The sequence below is a fragment of the Panonychus citri genome, unplaced genomic scaffold, assembly GCF_014898815.1.
Source record: "Panonychus citri isolate SS breed McGregor unplaced genomic scaffold, ASM1489881v1 Contig00116, whole genome shotgun sequence".
Lineage (NCBI taxonomy): Eukaryota > Metazoa > Arthropoda > Arachnida > Trombidiformes > Tetranychidae > Panonychus > Panonychus citri.
This window is the reverse complement of record NW_026515521.1, coordinates 174499-194200: the sequence shown is the minus strand read 5'-3', so window position 1 is coordinate 194200 and position 19702 is coordinate 174499. Positions and strand designations below refer to the sequence as shown.

The window sequence follows — 19702 nt, the reverse complement described above, 5'->3', positions numbered from 1 at the left end:
AGTCAAGGAAAAGGAAAGAGATAAACAGTTATAATTAAATAGTTAGCTATATGTAGGGATTAATTTGGAAAGTTTCCTAACTTCTCTTCAGAAGACACGATTGCCTACAACAATCTAAGTTCGTAGGATTGATAACTTCACAGTTTTGAGACTGAATATTCTTTAACAATTAAAGTTTATTAATTAAACTAAAACACAATGAAATTTATATTGAAACATAAAAAGTTAATCAAGTTAACATTTCGAGGTTAAAAATAACACTAACTAAAAGATTGAATCTTTTCCGTTAACTAGAGATTAAACATAAGATATCATAAGATAATGATGATAATCAAAAAGATACAAAAATGATTAAATAGGGGGAAGATTACAAATAAAAGCCAAGTGGCTAGACTAAGCGTCCATTAAACAAAAGAGATTAAGACAAGATTAATCATTAGATTAAATAAGCTTCGAGGCTTAATCATAGGCTAATCAATTATTAAAAGAAAACAAATTAATCAAAATTAAAATAAGAAAAGAGAAACATTAAAGTGTTTTCAGGAAAATTCTGAAAATCTCAAAATTTATCCCTCACATTCACCCGACTCATGATGAAGATTATTTTTCAAATTTTCTTTGAAAATACTTTGAGGTGAGCGTTTAGGAGTTGGTGGCTTTTCATGAAGATCTGAGTCTTCATTTTCAATCTCCTCAATGGACCAATTATCTTCTTCAATTTCTTCTTGAAGGCTTGAGTCTTCCAGGTCTTCCAGGTCTCCTTGATCTTCTTGATCTTTTCCTGGTTCAATTGAATCTTCAGGTTGTTCATTTGATTCTTTAGAATCTTCAGGCCACTCAGATTGTTCCAAATCTTTAGAATTTTCTTCCTCCTCTTTTTGATTTTCAACTTGATCGTCCCAACAAACTTCAACTACTTGTTGCGAATCGACAAGTTTCATCCAATCATTTTCCTCGGAAAGATTTGAGTCTTTTACTTTAACGCAAGTTTCTGAAACTTTTGGCATTGGACGGCTATGAACAAAATAAGACCAGTTCTTCGGCCATTCAGCGGTCCTTTGATCAACAGCATCACTGAAAATGCTTAACAGGGTAGCCATGCGTTCATTTCCACAGGTTCTAGTCCTATTCCTATGATGAATTCCAACCCATGTTGAAGCTTTGGCTTCGATCTCATTCCAACTCATGAGATAAAGTTTCAGACTTATAACAGCTTCGGTTGCAGGAGAATGAGCAGTTGCAGGAATAGTATAACCTTTGAAGGTTAAGAAAGCTGCGAGGCTTAGGCTCATTGGTTGTTCCTTATAAGCTGAATAAAAATTAGTTACATCTCGGCATTTGTGTAACAAAAAGTCAATTTCGGATTTATCAAAATCCAAGGCATTAAAATGGTTCACAAGACCAGCACCAACTATGGCTTTAGCTGTAATTAAATACTTGAGTATTTGGTCTTTGGCTGAATCAAGGTTCTTAGCAAATTTAAGATGATCCTTGCGTAAACCATGGAATCGGGTATCATAAAAGATGATATCTTTGTGCTTGATAAAAGTTTCGTACACAACCTCGAGGTTGGCATCAACGATCACAACCCAACAAGCACGATGAACATAATGGTCACCACCTTCAACACGAACACTAGCCACATGAATCGAATAGATTCTTTCTTTTTCAGGGCACTGAGCAGCATTCTCATTAATAAGTTCTTCGAACTCAGGTTGAAGATTCGGTAGATTAGGAGAAGGTCGACTATCGAAAGCAGCTTGAAGCTTGCGTCTTCGCTTCTCTCTAACCAAGGCGTTATGTTGGCTTATTTCAGCTCGTGGCTCTTTTGGTTTTTCTTCAATTACCACAATTGATGGGAAAATTTTCAGTAAATCTTGACACAAAACAAGATCTTCAGGTGTTTTAATCCTGGAAAATGGATCAATTCTGATGAAAGTTGAATCAGAACAATTTGAATCAGTTGAGAGACTGATTGATCCAGAACTGACAGTTCGTCGAAGTCTCTTTACTTCCAAGGATTTTAAAAACCAGGCTTCTGATACTCGAATGAGATAATCAGGAACTCGAGACCAATTGATTGTAGGAAATCTCACTGGTTGTTCAGGCTTTGCCTTGGCACCATGAACAGGGTCAAATCCACAATCTTGGATGAATTTCTCTCCTTCGTAGATAGGAAATCCAGGGTCATTTATTTTCTTAAAACTGGTCCAATAACCTCGACTAATCCCAGTAAAATTACGAATTTTTTCAGGTCCGAGTAAAGGATCTTCAGGGTGATTTTTTCTCTCATGAAGGAGACATGCCCAAAGCTCGAACTTGTTGTTCCAATATTTGGGTAAACTTTTATCCATTGTTGTCGATTTGATTTTGATGTAAGAGGGAATAATATCACCTAAGCTTCGAGGCTTCATCAGGTTAGATTTGACTGTAGGTCCAACCAAGAATACGCTTTCAGATTCCAAATCAAAATCTTCATCGATTATTCCATGACGACAACCTTTTTCATGATCCAAATATTCATGAGGATTTAACTGTTTGAAACAGTGATTACGACGGCACATGAATTTCATTTCAAGGTAATTTTCAGTTACCTTATTATTAGGTAAATCACCATAACAGGGGTAAGTTTCATTGGCGTAAGCTTTAGCAACACAATCAGGAACAATACACAAAAAGTTTTGAAACTTTGGAAGTGGTGGTAATGAGATTTGTTTAACCAATTTTTTCAACCAAATTACACAGGCTGAACAATACCACGATTCACATTCCAAACAGGTAACAGGTTCCAGGGAAACTTGAGCACAAAGCTTACAACTTACGGTTTGAATGATTTCCAACAGTTTAGGATGATGAACATTTGAGGTTTTGAGACCTCTTGGTAAACATGAGAAATCAATCAGTTTCAAGACTGAAGGAGAAGCGACAATATTTAATAAAATTTTCTCCTTTACCATTTGAATGAAATTTTCTCTCAACTCTTGTTGCTCTTTTGCTTTCAACTCAATTTTATTTCTCACTTGAGTGAAGGTTTCCATTGACAAAAATTCAGGCAACTCGGCAACAGGAAGAGGAGCAGGATAAACATGATCAGGAAAATTAATAGGATCTGGGTAAGAATAACCACTAGAACCATTGGGTTTAACCTCACGATTTTCATTATTCATCTTTAAACTCACGAGAGTTTCACAAATTTTCACAAATTTAGAAAAGTTAATAGATTCACTTGAGTGACAATTTAACGAATGAACAGTTTCAAAGTAAGACAATAACTGATTGTCGAGAAGAAGAGTCTTTCTTTTTATATCAAATTCGAATTTGATATCAGTCAATTTTAGGGATCAATGTGACTAATTAAAGATGATTAAAAAAGCTACACGAGTAATTAGTCAGCTTGACCTTAGCAAGCTTAAGTAAGCAATTATTTGATTCGCTTAACTTATCTTCTTTGTTTGCTTTTCTTAGCGTAAAGTCTTGAGACTTAACCAAACTACCAAATTGAAAAAAGTAAATTGCTGATATTTGATCTGATGATTTAGATAATCTTTTAGACAAAGATCTAGTTACTCTCCTATCATCATGATAATTAGAACCTTTATCATTTTGAGATATTATCTCTCGATCAGCACTTGATTTTTCTTTAAGTTTTCAGAACTTTGGTTCTTTTCAAGATTTGAATCTTTTTCATTACTCTCATTAGAGTTGACAGTTTCTTTCAAAGTAACTTCAGTGGCTACTACTTCATTCAGACTCTCGTCTTGTAGTTGATTTGGATCAGCTAACCAGCTTTCATCTTCGGTATCGAAAAATTTTTCTTTAATTTTTCTGGTTCGTTCATCTAATTCACCGAAATAGGGTTTAGTCTGATTGACATTCACGGTGGACAATTCCATTCCTTCAGGGTTCAGAATTATTAGACTTCCTTTGGCATGTCCAACAACAATAAAGGGTCCATGATAATGCGGTAAAAGTTTCTTACTTGTTTCAGTTTTTCCATAATGTTTTCTGATTAAAATCAGATCTCCAATCTCATAAAGAGAAGGGTTTTCAACTCTTTTAGCAGCATTAATGTAGTATTGTTGTTGAGACATTAGTCTCACATGGGCAAGCTTCCTAGCTTCAATGACTGAGAAATCAGAATCTGGAAGATTCAACTCATTGTCAATTGGTTTTCTCGGATGAATTCCAAAAATCAGAAAATAAGGACTGAACCTTGTAATCTTGTGCACGGAAGTATTAATAGCAAACACTGAGTCCATTAGAATTTCTTCAAAATTCGTAAGACCATTTTGAATCAGATTCGTTCTGAAACGATCACCAAGGGTTCGATTATTTCTTTCCACGACTCCTTGTGACTGGGGTGCCAAGCATTAGACACTGAATGTCTTATATTCACTGAAGATAAAAATTCTTGAACTTCTTCACTTAAGAAGTTCGTACCTCTGTCTGATTGGATAATTTTCGGAAATCCAAAGATTTTGAAAAATCCATTGAGAAACTTTTTCACATTCTCACTTTTCTGATTATTGAATAATCGTGCATAGACAAAGCGAGTACTAGTGTCGACAAGAACTAGAATTATCTTTTGTTTCAAGTTTTAAGAGTGAATGGTCCAACTGCATCTAATTCCAATCTTTGAAAGATTTTCTCAGGAATCGGTTTTTCACAAGCTTCAGAATAGACCTTTGATGCAGGTTTAGCTCGTTGACAAGTTTCACACTCTTTACAAAGTTTTTTCACTTCATCATAAAGGTAGGGCATCCAATATTTTCGCGATAATTCCAAGTAACTTTTTTCTGCACCAAAATGTCCTGCAAGGGATGATTGATGTTCTTCCTTAAACAAAAGTTGTAAAACTTTAGAACCAATAACAACTTTAGGAGCTTCTCTTGCATTGTTTGACTTTCGGTATAATAGTCCATCTCTCAGGAGAAATCGTCGAAATTTAATTGATGTTGGGTCAACGGCTAACGTTTCAATTGCTTCCTTGAGGAAGTCGTTACTTTTTTGATAATCTTCAATTTCATCTCGATACCTAACACAAGGTCGAGTGTACAGTATTGAACGAGGATTATTGAGTTCAATGATCGAATCTGTTAATCCTAAATTAACAATGTTCATTCCAATCTCGAAATTGGGATCAATTTCCTCAGCCATGAGGTCGTTCCAATTGGTCACCTCATTAACACACAAAAGATCATCCAAATAATCTTTTTCAGGGTCGATTACTTTTCGATGAGTCCATTCATTCATTCGCGAAAAACAATCGGCGGGATGAAGTTTTCCTTCTTTGTAAAGGACTTTGTATTTGAAACTACTCAAAATTATAGCCCATCGTTTCAAACGATTATTTTTGAATTTCACCAACGGCATTTGACACAATGCATGGTGATCGGTCTCGATCACAAATTCTTTATCTTCAAGATAATGGTGAAATTTGCGCACAGCAACAAGAACAGCGAATAATTCCTTCTCTGAAGTCGAATAAGGAATTTGGTACTTTAAAAGTTTTTGCGAGAAAAAACTAATTGGTTTCCAATGAACAATTTTATCAATTGGCACTTCTTTTAGGTTTTCATAACCTTTCGGAATTGTTTGTTTCTCATCTTCTTGAAGAAGAATTCCACCCACTGCTTTATCAGAAGCATCCACTGATATTTTTCTCCGCAATTCAGGGTTAAAATGAACCAATTGAGTAGTCGAAATCAACGAGTTTCGTAACTTGTCCAGACTAACTTTATCTTCGTCAGTCAATTTGAATCGACGTTCTTTGTTTATTAGCATGTATAAAGGGGCAGCCAATTGTGAATAATTAGGGATGTACCTTGAAAAATAATTGAAACATCCTAATTGACTTTGCAATTCTTTTAAGGTCTTTGGATAAGGTAAGTTCTTGAGAACTTCGACCTTATCAGGATCAGGTTGAATACCAATTCCATTCACAATGTGACCTAACAGAAGCAATTCTGTAAATCCGAATTTACATTTTTCTAGTCGAACCTTGAGGTTATACTGAAGAAACCGTTTTAAAACTGTTTTTGTATTTTCAATCAACTCGTTCCAATTACGTCCTAAAACAGGGACATCGTCAAAATAACCCAAACATTGACGATACTGTAGACCTTCAAGGACTTTATTTACCAATTTTTGAAAAATAAATGGAGCTCCTTTTAGCCCCATTGGCAATCTTAAGTATTCGAATTTTCCATCAGGAGTTATGAAAACTGTTTTATATCTTTCTTCAGGGGTATTTCGATCTGATGGTATCCTTGACATAGATCGAACATGTTAAAGAACTGAGTTCCTCTCACTGCCTCGAGGCAATCTTCTATCCTTGGCATGGGATAACTTGGAACTTTTGTTAGATGATTTAAACAACGAAAATCACAAACCAAACGATAACTTTTTCCGTTCTTCGTTGTTCGTTCAACAAGCAAAGCGGGACTTCCACCATCAGCTTCAGATTCTTTAACGATTCCAGCTTTGATTAAAGCATCAATTAAATCTTGGAAGATTTGTCTCTTCTCTGGTGAACATGGATACGGTTTTTGTGATGGTACAACATTGTCACCGATATCAATTTTTACCTTACAAACATCATGAGGGACAAGACCCAAGTCATGTCGATGTTTAGAAAATACGGATTCATATTCCATGAACAATTTTCGTAATTCCGCTTTTTTGTCATCAGGTAAATCAGGATTAATAGCCTTTTCTAACTTTTCCTCAAAAGTTAATTCATCAGCTTCAAGGCTTGATACAGCGTAAAGTTTATCAACTTCATTTGCTTTAACAAAGTTACTTTCATTTGGCATAACACAAACTTTACAAATTGATTTTACCTTTTCCTCTTTTTCTTCTTTTCGAATTGACATTATCCTCTGGTTCATCAGGATAATTGAGAATTAATTGAGTTTCATTAGGTCTACTACACCTAATATCAAAATCAGGTAAACACGAAATTCCATCATCTTCATCACGAACAGAAATTCTGAAAGTTTCACCATCAGACTCGAGTCTCATCAAGAAAGTATGGAAAAATGAATTTCCAAGCAGTAGAATTGGTTCAAAATCTTTAACCAATAGAACACGAACAACTCGAGCTTCTTTAAAGTTTTTATGCTTGATGATGATGTATGTGTAACCAACAGCATGAAGATAAACATTAGAAACAATTCCTTTAAGGACTTTATCAGTTTCCAAAATATCAGCTCCCATTTTTTGTGCGAGTTCGAGATCCATTACATTGGCACAAGCACCAGTATCCAGAAGGATATTGCCTTCAGCGACCGTTTTCTTATCAGCGTCATGAAGACGAGCTGATACATATGGCATCTCACTCTGAGAACTATTATTCAATTGAGTAATTTTCGAAACTTCCACCAAAGAATACAACAACTTAATGTTTTTAGTACTTTTCTCATCATCTTTGGGATTTGTTTTCTTTTCAGTTTCCGAATGTTTCGAAACATTTTCAGGATTTTGGTACAATTTCTCGATAAATGACCATTTCCATTGCATTTCCAACATTTCAATCGACTTTTCCATTCGTCGTTTCTTTTACCATCAGAACCTTGTTGAGGATTACCATTCCCCTTGTACTTTGAATTATGAGTCTTAAAGTTTCGAGACTGATCTCTTCTCTCATAATAGTAAAGGTTCAAAATATCGGTCAAATCATTCATTGATTTATTTGCCCTCTGATGAAATATATCTTTCTTTACATCAGGAGGTACCCTTTCCAACATCATCACGATAAGGGTTTCATCAGAAACTTTTCCTTGACTCTTGAAAATCAGATCCTTAAGATTTGTTATAAACTCGGCTGGAGTTTTATCAAACTTATATCTTAAGTTCATCAGCTCATGAAGAGCAGCGGACTTTGTTGCTGGTCCCATTAGCTTTTCATAAAGAGCTTTGAGATATTCCTTGTAATCTCGTATATCAGGGTCAATAGTTTCAGCAATGTGTAAGAGATCATGCGAGAATCCCTTTTTAAGACAACGAAGTCTTGTGTCATCATCGACACGTTCCAGAGCTAACCTTCTTTCAGCTCTCATCACCCACTCGTATGGGTCATCAGATTTCTCAAAATCTTTTATCTTTGGGTCAGGTATATACTGACCAGTGTTAACAACTTGGGTGACTGGTGTATTTTCAATCCTTCGAGGGATTACAACAGGTTGATCCACCACCGTAGAAATATCTTCCTCTACGTCTCGTAGTTCCAGAATCAGCCTTTCGAGTAAATGACGAGTACCCACACCAATAGGTATAGTCTTTATCTCTTCAGGAGTTACCGCTAAAATAGCCTCCTCAGTTTTACCAACTAGTCCCAAAATTTGTTGGATTTCAGTTTCACTAAATTTCATAATTCTCATCCTCCGGATCCATGAAGGAACCTCACATTCTAATGCTTCTTGAAGAAGTTGCTTGGGTATTTCACGATCACTAAGCTCCACGTTTTGCACCAAATAGTTAGTCTTTAACACCTCAACCATTCTCTTGGTCACAAAACTCTTAACAGGAACAGACACACAACACCTATTAAGAAACTCAGTAGCTTCTTCATCAGTAACCGAATTCACAATACGATCAGCCATTCTCTCAGAAGAACCAGAATTTTCACCAACGACTAAAGTATACACAGTTTCACACTGAGACGAAATCAATCCTGCCTGGGTCGCCACTTTTGTAGGGATTAATTTGGAAAGTTTCCTAACTTCTCTTCAGAAGACACGATTGCCTACAACAATCTAAGTTCGTAGGATTGATAACTTCACAGTTTTGAGACTGAATATTCTTTAACAATTAAAGTTTATTAATTAAACTAAAACACAATGAAATTTATAATGAAACATAAAAAGTTAATCAAGTTAACACTTCGAGGTTAAAAATAACACTAACTAAAAGATTGAATCTTTTCCGTTAACTAGAGATTAAACATAAGATATCATAAGATAATGATGATAATCAAAAAGATACAAAAATGATTAAATAAGGGGAAGATTACAAATAAAAGCCAAATGGCTAGACTAAGCGTCCATTAAACAAAAGAGATTAAGACAAGATTAATCATTAGATTAAATAAGCTTCGAGGCTTAATCATAGGCTAATCAATTATTAAAAGAAAACAAATTAATCAAAATTAAAATAAGAAAAGAGAAACATTAAAGTGTTTTCAGGAAAATTCTGAAAATCTCAAAATTTATCCCTCACATATATTGTAAATAGCGTCTGAACAAACGGTTTTGTTATTGTTACTTGTTAGTATTTACAAACTCACATCATCTCATTAAAAGCTATTATGATTACTTTTCGTAAGAATATATCTCAATTTCACTTACCATATTCTATTTATTATTTCTATCAGATAAGAGTTTCAAGACTATCGAGTTTATTTCTCAAAAGCTATTCATTGAATTTTCGATCTTATAATATTTCGCCATTCTTGTAAAATGTGCGAAATCATAGCGTATGTATGTTTGGTTTGTTAGATTGATCATTAAGAACTTTTCCGAATTATTGCTTTTAGTAATAAAACTTATCCCTTTTGAGCCAAGCAAATGCTAGAAGATCAGAAGGAAGATTAGCATCCTCATTCTACTTTCGATTTGATAACCGCGTTTCAGTAAATGAAGAGAATGTGATTTATTCCTTTTAATCAATCATGTCTGTCTACCTGCATTGTGAAGGATTTCATTCATAGAATGAAAGTTATCTTTGGACCTGATTTTCACCTTCGTATCAAACAATTGGCAAAAATGTAAACTTTAATCAAATTGGAATCAAAAAATTAGAGCACAATCCCAGTGTACAAAACTTAACGTTTAGTTCAGTGCCCGACGAAACAAATGGATGTGCAATTAAATGAGAAAACCAATACAAAGTTACATTAAATTACAAGTTGAAATTAATTTAATATCAATTATTAGATTGAACACAATGAACAACATGATAATATTTACAGGTGAATCAAGTAATCGAAATGTGTACTTAAAGTTATTACAATTAAATATAGAAAGATAAAATATTCAATTTAAGTTATTAATCTCATCAAACCAGAATTCAAATATTAAAATGCTTTTAAAATGTATCAATCTGTTGGATAAATTTTGTTAAATTAGTTTATAAATTGATCAATTGTTTACTTCTGCACAAGGCTGAATGTTTCCATTTAATATTCAATCGTTTAATCGAAAGCTAAATGGTCAACAATTATTTGGATTCAGTAGTATTATTGAGTTTCATTCATTCATTTTTTTCGAGCAGAAGTTACAAGAGGCCTCAATAGATGGCACTGAGTTTACTGTGTAATTTACTTTCTTTAGTTGTTTGATTATTTAAATCGGTCAAAAATTACATTGAATCCTTTTCACAATTAATCTAATTGAATTACATTCTTCTTAACCATTTGGTGTGTATAAAATTATATATTGAAAATCATTCTCTTATTTGTCTCTCTTTCTTTTTAATTTCTATGTATAGAATGTATTTGAATTTGATTGAGCGCCAAAAAACTCTTTGGACTCTGGAGATGAAGATGAAGGTAATTGTTGAACTTTAAGTGATCCACTTTGATCGTCGACCTCATTGGTACTTGAATTGATGGCGAGCATTAATAGTAAAGCTTTTCCATGTCCGCTCAGTCTGATAATCAGAGAAATATTACAAAGTTAAGAAATTAATTGTTTGGTGTAACATAATCCAATCAAGAAATGATTAACTCACCTTTAAGATGAACTTGAGAAATGGTAAAGCATCTTGAGGTTGATCCTCCTTGTACAATAGTAATGCCATATTGAATAAAGCCTCAGTGAAATTTGGTTTCAACTAAAGGGGAAAATAAAACAACAATCAATTGATTATTTGGACTAGATGGAAAATTGTTTCTTTATTGTTAATTAACGATCAATTGGTTGTATGTGAATCGAATCACATGCTACATTCACTTTGATTGTCCACTTCGTAGTGACCTTTTTCATTAACCTTCTTTACCTTTCTAAATATTGATAGAATCAATAGTTTAGTGGACAAAGATAATGGTCAATTGTTGAGTGAAAATTTTCAATAGGATAAGTGGTCAGTTTTATGTTATCATAATTTTACATTCTATATTTACCTCGATCGCTTTGGCGAAATGTTTTCTTGCAGTGGCCATTGATCCTGACCTGATGGACAGCATTCCCAGGTCAAAGTAAACGGTTTCATCTGCTTTACCCATTGAGACAAGAGTCTCGAGTCTTTCAATTGCAATTGTTAAATAGTCACCAATTAATTCATTATCTTTAATTATTCGAGCTGATGTTGATAAAGTTTCCTGTCAAAGATGAGAGGATGAATAGGAGATGATGATAAAAGATGAAGAGACAAAAGATAAGTGTTGATATAAAGATACTTGAAAAAATGCTAGGCAGCCAAATGATAATAATCAGGAGGTTGGAAAAGTTATGATAATAAAGACAAAGTTCAATGAGATGAAAGTTTCAAGGTGAAAAATATGATCACTTACTTGATGATAAGGATCAATTTTAAGAATTTGATCAAATAAATTGAGAGCATTTTCAAGGTTTCCATTGTTATTGAATAATATCGCCATCTAGATGGATGGAAAGTAAATAATAAAATTGATTCCGAATGATTAATTAATCGGTGAATTGTAATCCACAAAGTGTATCATTATCATCAAAGTAATTTAAACCAATATATTATTTAACAAATTGGAGATATGGAGATAAATTGTTATCATGATAATTTTGATTTGATTGATTGCACATTTACACGGATCAAAATGGTTATGATAAATGCTTAAAGTTCAATAGATTAGCATGATAAGATTTTGACTTTCAACTCGAGGAGATATTAATAAATGAATAAAGGTAATGATATATATAGATATTCATGAATATATTTTATGAATTATGATCAGTTGACTTTTTACTGAGTTCAATAATTTAGCCAGAGGGTTTATACAATTGAGAAGAAAGGTAAAAGTTTATCATTATCATTGGAAACTATTGGGTTAAAGTGACTTGAGTAAGATGCTGCTTTTTGGAAATAGACGACAAAAGTAAACGAAGAAAGATAGAGAAAAGGACGACAGATAAATAGACGGATAGAGGAAGACAAAGATTCTCTGTGATTCTTGTTATTGAATTGCAATCACTTCTGAATCTTATCTTCTGAACGATTCTGTCTGAATGGAAAGAAAGATAATGGAAAAATCTGAAAGAAGGAAAAAGTTACCTGGATAAATATGCAAATAACTCTTCAGCTAAGAAACTCCAATTCTCTGGGTAACCTTTAATCTAATAGACAGTTTCATGGTTCAAGAAAGAAAGAAAGAAGAAAGAAAGAAAGAAGAAAGAAAGAAAGAAAGAAAGAAAGAGAGAAGGAGGTTTGAGTAAGAGATGAGAGTTAATAAAGAAGTTCATTGTATTCATATGAGCGAAATTTTCGAGCGAATCAATTGGAATCCAAAGTTAATTGTATTTTCTAGAATGGATTAAATAAAAAAGTAAAAAATGTTTAAATTTACATGGAAACAGCAATCAAGTTCATGATATGTTCCATATATACTTGTATTTTATTCTGATTCATATTGAGTCTTTGGTGGCTTAGGTGATCAAGTTTCTCTCAATGTTTATATCACCAGTAATTAAATTTGATTGCTTCATTAGCTATCAGGGTGAAATGTGTATCTGATTATCATTGGTTAGCTTTACATTGCTACTCTAGATTTCAATTCATCCTGATTAACTTGATTGTCTATAAGGCTAATCAGCTCATATTAAATTATTTTACTGAATTTAGAATCAAAATTTCTATGAATTAATGAGTCTATTGATTATTTCCAGTACTAACCACAACCAATAACCTTTCCTTAAATTTGATTAATAGTAATCAGAATAACTTTTCAGACTAAATTTTCAATTCATATGGTTAGTAATCAATATAAGTAAGTAAAAAAAAAGAATAAAAATTTTTTCATATTATTCATGATAATTCAGTTTCGTTACATCCTCCTGAGAAAAGGTGAGATGATGAGAAGAAAAAAAAGAACAGAAAAGAAAAGAAAAGGAGAGAAAAAAATTAGATTCTCTTCTTGAATATATTCCATTCCCACCAAATACCCTCTTTTCCACATTAACCCCCTGATCTCTTTCTCTCCCTCTCCATGCATTCATTAAATTCAATTGTAAAATTGATGTAACTTAATTAAGAATGAGGTTACCACTTTTTTCCAGGTCTACAAAGAATTCACTCTGAAAATGATAATAAAACTGCTAAACTTGTATTACTTTCGATTCAATTGAATTCAGAAAAGAGATTCAAATTTTCATGGTAACCAGAATATCGAGGAACAGGAAAATACAGACGAAAAACAATATTATCATTTCTCATTCGATTTTCATTCTCATTCTCATCAGAATTTGAATTTTTAATGAAATAATTTCCTCTAAATGATGATAATTTTCACAATTAAATTAAAAAAAGAAAGAAAAATTCTCCCTGCTTTCATGATAAGACTCAAAATTGTGCTGAAAATGAATTTAACGACCCAACTAACCAGAGATTCACAAGTAAAATGTAAATTTCATTTTGATTAATAATATAATCTCATGATTTAATAGATACAATTGATGAGAAAGAATCATTTTCATGATAATTGTAAAAAAATCCCATCAAATTGAATAAGATGAAATTTTATTCCTAATAAATTATAGTGATAATGATCATGATGATATTCATTGGTTGTTCATGAGTTTATCTGTCAGATAGTTTTGTGATTTTATTGCATTTCTTGCAAACAAATAACTATGGATAATGTTATCATCACCATGATTAGCATGAATCAGCAAAGGTATTATCATGATTATCACCTGAAAATTGAATGAGATCAATTGAAGCCTGAAAATTATGATCTTTTCGTGCCAAGAATTGATTCATTCTCTATTCTCAGATAATATCTCATGATAAATACTGTTACCATTATACTGATACTATCATGATGGCAGACAAAAATGTCACTCATCATTCCCAAGTGATAGAAATGTATAAAATATCATTTGAATACAGAACTTTTTTTTCACCTTCAATGTTGACAACAGAAGAAAAAATCATCATCATCATGAGCTTATGCAATTGAATATTGGATATTGTCATTGTCAGAATAATATCATGATGAAGGGAAGGGGGAAATACGACCTGATTTGTTTCCTATTCCATTGGAACATTGAACATTATTCTGACTTATCGAACTGAAGACTCATGAGAGAGAAGGTGATTATTTAGAAAATTATTACATATCAATAGTGACGATTAACGAAATGGAAAATTGCAACTAATATCCAAAAAACTTTCTATTTCCATTTACATGATTACAACAATTTTCACCAACGAAAAGCCTAAAAGTGAAAATTTTTCCCTGAATCTCTGAATCACTGAACAATTTGACATGATAAAACATGAACATGATCAACTTACTATTGATAATAATTCAAAGAAAAATACTTATTAAAGATCTGTTATCATTATCAGATGTGTCTCTCATTTTATCATCATGATAATGATCATCATCATGTTTGAATAGTTAAAATTTGCAAATGATAACATTTTAATATACGATTTTTTCTAGGAGAAGGAAAAAGTTGCTATTCAATTCCCATGTGAAATTATTCCCAAACTTTGGCTTCATCTTTCATCATCATCATCGTCGTCTAATGTTGTAATTTCATTTCATTCATGTCGCTTTGACTTCCTCATTTTCCACCCACTTTTCATCATCATCTTCATCTCTGTCTCTTCAAATGTAAATTAAACTTGATACATGATATATTAGGTTGACAGTTACCAAGAGACAGTTTTTCAGTTGAAACTTTTTTCTTACACCTTCAAAAGTAATAATATTATTATCATCACATGAACATATGAGTTACATGTAAATGACAATTTATTTATCATCATTATTGTTATCATTAGAAATCTCAAAATTTATGATATTTCATTTGTCTCATGGTTATTTCATAAAGATTATCACATGGTAATATTTTCCCTTTTCCAGGAAAAATGTTTAGGTTAATTGTGAATTTGGGTTCAATTGTTTCAACTTGAATTTTGATCTCATTTGATTTTATCAACGAGATAAACAGGAAACTTTTGCCCCTTTTGCTGAGAAATTAATTGCTTGGTTAATTGTGATTGTGATCTTGATGATTGTGCAAAGTTAATTAGGTTGGTTGATTAGAGTTTGTATTATTATGTTGCTGTTGTTGTTTGCATAATGAATGTAGAAATGATGAGAATGATGATGATGATGATGAATAATTGGAAAGGAAGGAAGGAAATGGAAATGAAAAAGTTTCTACTCTCTTCTATTCACAATTATGTTTAACTTTGGATGTTGATTGTTGATTGTAATAGATAAAGATAATACAATTGACCAAATGCAAAATTATTGTCCAAATATTGTATAAAAGGAGGAGGATGAGGAGGTGATGAGGTGGATGCAGGAAGAAGGATGAAAAAGAGGAGTGGGTATGAGTGAAAATCAAATGATGTTTATATAAATTACACAGTTGAATAGATAATAATCATCGAATCATAATAAGGTGTAGCAATATTTACTTTGATTGTCAACCCAAAGTGAGAGTTAAATATCATATTATGATCTGTCTTTCCCCATCCTCATCATGATGATCATCATCAGCTTAAGCTGTTTTTTTCTTCTTCTTCTTTTTCAGTGTATGATGATGAAAGATGAGCTGAGTGAATGTAAGAGATTCAAGTCAGAGCGTTTAAATGCATTTTCATGTGAATAATATGTAATCGACTGTTAATAAGCCATGACGAGCCGTGAAAAGATGATGAGACAGATGAGAATGAGACAAGTACAGATGATGAAAGAAATCATAATGATGAGGAAAAGGAGGAAGAGGATTGATGAAGTTTTTTTTTGTTCACCATCAGGCTGATTATGCATCACTTGGGTGATGGTTGCTTTTGATACTTGATTCGATATACACAATGTAAAATAAGAAACAAAAAAGTGACAAAGATGAGAAGCGAGTGAGAAGGAGGAAACTGAGAAACCGAAGGGAAAAGTTTGAGATGATGATAATGGATGATGATGATGATGCGGGAGAACTGAGGAAAAGTGATAATGATGAGAGGGAAAGATAAAGGACCAATTGATAAGGTAAGTGAGGAAAAGTCAGAGAGGGAGAGAGACGAGGATGATAAAAGGATGAGTGAGTAAACGTGGAAGAGAATAGACCAAATGATTAGATTAATCTTAGGAAGATAATCGTGAGGGCAATAGTAATTTTCTTATTCTGTAAACACAACGGAAGAAGGGAAAAAAGATGCGGTTCCATAGACTCAATCAGTAAATTGCTTCTTCTACTAAATTATTGGTAATATTATCCAATAGTCTAATCATCATCATCTTTTTCATTACAATTTAACTTTCGGTTATAAAGAAGAGTGATCTCTTCTCATCTTCTTCTTCCTGTATCCTGATGATAAAACGTGTGTGTCTGTCCATCGACAGGTCAGCAACATCCCTTGTGATCTTTATTTATTGATATGAGAATAGTCAATAATATCATTCATGAATTGACTTTATTAAGGTGAGGTGGGTAGATGAGAGGTGGGAGTGCAATTGACATGGGTTCATGTTCAGTTGTCATGATTATTGTCATAAATGAAATAACGGTAAATATAATTCAATTTTTCCGTTTAACTCTCAATGTATCAAATGTTAGCTAAATAAGATACAATTTCCAAGTGAATACAATTTGATTAGATTAATGACCAGCAATTAAGGGCAAGATTTTAAGACAATTAATTATTATCAAAATGAAAACTTTTGAATAATTTCTAATAGAATCTCGATAATGAAATAATCATAATGGTAGAATTGATTATCTTCACTATTTACTTGCTTAGAAATTTTTGCTATCAATCAATTACCATTAAGATAAATGGAGTTTCATTTAATACAATTCAGGTTGATTAAGCTCATCAATCTAATTTTGAATTAGTGATAATTAAAATTTTAACAACATTTACACCCAAGTAATTAATTCATTTGCAGCTAAGAAAATTGTTGTTGCATGAGATCATGAAATGATTCTTTGTCCATGAAATAATGGATGAGGATGAAAACTTTATTTTCTCATTATTTTATAAAATCTAAATTCTTAATAATATCAAAATTTTGAGAAGAAAATTTTATGATAATTTAACTTTGAAATAATAAGGAGACTTATTTATAAGAAATTATCATGATGATGATACATGATGTAAAAGATAAACTCAGAGGAAGCAAAGAGATGATAACGAGAGAGAGAGAGAGAGAGAGAGAGATTCAACAATGAAAGTGATAGAAGTCAATAAGATACAATGAAGATTTTGTGATAACAAATTAAGATGATGAAGAGTGCGGAAGACGAGAACGAGAGATGAGAATGGAAATGTATGATAAAGAAAAATGGACAATGGGATAAGATAAGCTGAAGAAAAATTCTGATGATTATGAGGAAGAAAGTTTTATCTTCTAAGATTTGCTTCGCTATTCAATTCTAGCATTATCTTCTGATGCTATTGTGTTATTATAAACGGAAATGATTTGGACAGGGAAGTGGTGAGATGTTCAAGAGGGTGATGAGCGAGAGAGACAGAGGATCGAGAAAATCTTTGCATGAATGAAAAGAATTGAGAAAAAAATAGCAAAGAGGAAGTGGAAATACTAGAAAGATAATGGTACAACTACTGAAAAGAGAAAGAGAAAGCGAAAGAGATTAAGGAAGATGAAGGATTATCTCAATAGTTGATGAGGATGATAAACTTTTCCGAAACAAAGAAACAAAGTCAAACAGTGATAATGATGATAATGATGATGATGATGATAAGAGTGATAAACAATAGGACTTACATTGTACAAAATATTTGGATCCGTTTGCTTATTGTTTAAGGTAAATTGAGATAAAATTGTTTCATCATTGAATTGATTACCATTGATGGTGGTTGCGTCATTATCGTTATCATTATGATTTTTGTTATTATTTACAGAACCAGCATTGATCATGGATTGAATCCATGTTGAATATGTTGCTGAATAATCTGGTCTCAGGGAGGCGATAGTTAAAAACATCCGATTGGCCTCATCAAGACGAGATTCATCTCGACTTATAAGTGAGGCATAATTAAGCAAACCCTGTAAATGATTTAATGTAATTGATGAAGATAAGTTGTTATCAGTTGTAATTGTTGTTGTTGTTTTTGATTCTTTCAAATTATCATCTTGATGATGACCATTAACAGCATCATTATAGTCTATCAGGTATAATCATTATGGTCAGTATTGGTCCCTTGGTTGACCAGTCTCTCATAAACAGGAAAGATAACCTTCCAATTATTTTACTTTGATCAGTATTTTGTTGCTCAATAGGTTTATCAGCAATTAAGGAAGATACTGATGATGATGGAGTTGGCAGTAATGGCGCTGAAGATGAGGTCAACAGTGAAGATAATGAGTGAAAGTGATGACCTTGAAGAAAGTGATGCAAGGTATGAATTTGCTGACAACTTATCCACAGGTAAGGGATCAATATTTTCAGAAATATCATTTGAATTTTTGAGAGGTGATGTTGACCTGCTTGATTTTGGTATCAAATCCAACGCTTTACGGTAAAACATTTCCGCTTCCGGTAAACGTCCGATTTTGGTCAATGCTTTACCTAAATTCAGGTAGCCTCGAACATCATCTGGCTCAATTGTAACTGATTTCTCATAGTAACTTAAAGCCAAAGCAAGATTACCTTGATCCTCGTATAATCTGCCAACATTGTTCAATAGTTTCACATTACCTGGATTAACATTCAACCCGGAAGTAAATAATGATAACTCATTTTTCCTGATGAAGAGAAAAGAAAATCAAAAATCAATTTGAAAATCAATGACAAGATTCAATCAATAATAGCAAAATAGTTTATCAATTTTCCATGATAATTGTAGTTAATTGTTGTCTCAATCAATTGAGAATACATCAAACTATTAATGCAGTAATGATGATCAATTCCCATAGGTAGCATATACTGAATCAAATTGATATTGATTGGAATTAGTAATATTAATATGAAAGTCAGCATGAAAATGATTATCATGATTGAAATGTTCAAATGAACAAGTGAGAAAAAAAAGTTCTGATTCATTGCCTGAGTTATATTTATATATTGAATTTACAAAATTGAAGGTTGATTGACATGAAAATGAATAAAACTTGGAGTATTATTATCACCATGTAAAAGTTTCAGCTTACCCTGGAAAAATGTTTATCAGGAGAAAATTTCATCAGAATAATTCAGAAGGAAAAATATCAAAACGTTTTCCTAACTACTCAAGCTTGATGAAAATTTTGTCTTATCAATCTTTCCCCTTATTTGTATCCAAAATTCAGAGTTAACTTGTAGCATCGGTTGTCATGGAAACCTTGTTATCAATTCTCAATATTTCCTAGTTCATTTTGGGAAGATCAGCGATTTTTTCTCTCTCTCTCTCTTTACTGATATTTCTCATCATTTTTTTCTCATCATCATTGTCATGTTGATAAAAATTCAGAGTCGACAAGACATCAATCTTTTACATGTCACCTGATATTCATTATGATGAAAATTGTTCCCAACGAAAAAAAAATGAC

The 19702-nt window shown here is 32.4% G+C and overlaps 1 protein-coding gene across 1 annotated transcript in view; it reads right to left on the bottom strand.

The window, feature by feature from the left end:
- Positions 1 to 10059: 10059 nt before the first annotated feature.
- Positions 10060 to 19702, bottom strand: part of LOC128390227 (protein O-mannosyl-transferase Tmtc3-like) — a 93012-nt gene continuing 83369 nt past the window's right edge. The window contains 4 exon segments of the mRNA XM_053349914.1: positions 10060 to 10644; positions 10703 to 10833; positions 11123 to 11320; positions 11513 to 11599. Coding sequence (XP_053205889.1) covers positions 10479 to 10644; positions 10703 to 10833; positions 11123 to 11320; positions 11513 to 11599 — 582 coding nt within the window. The 3' untranslated portion in view covers positions 10060 to 10478.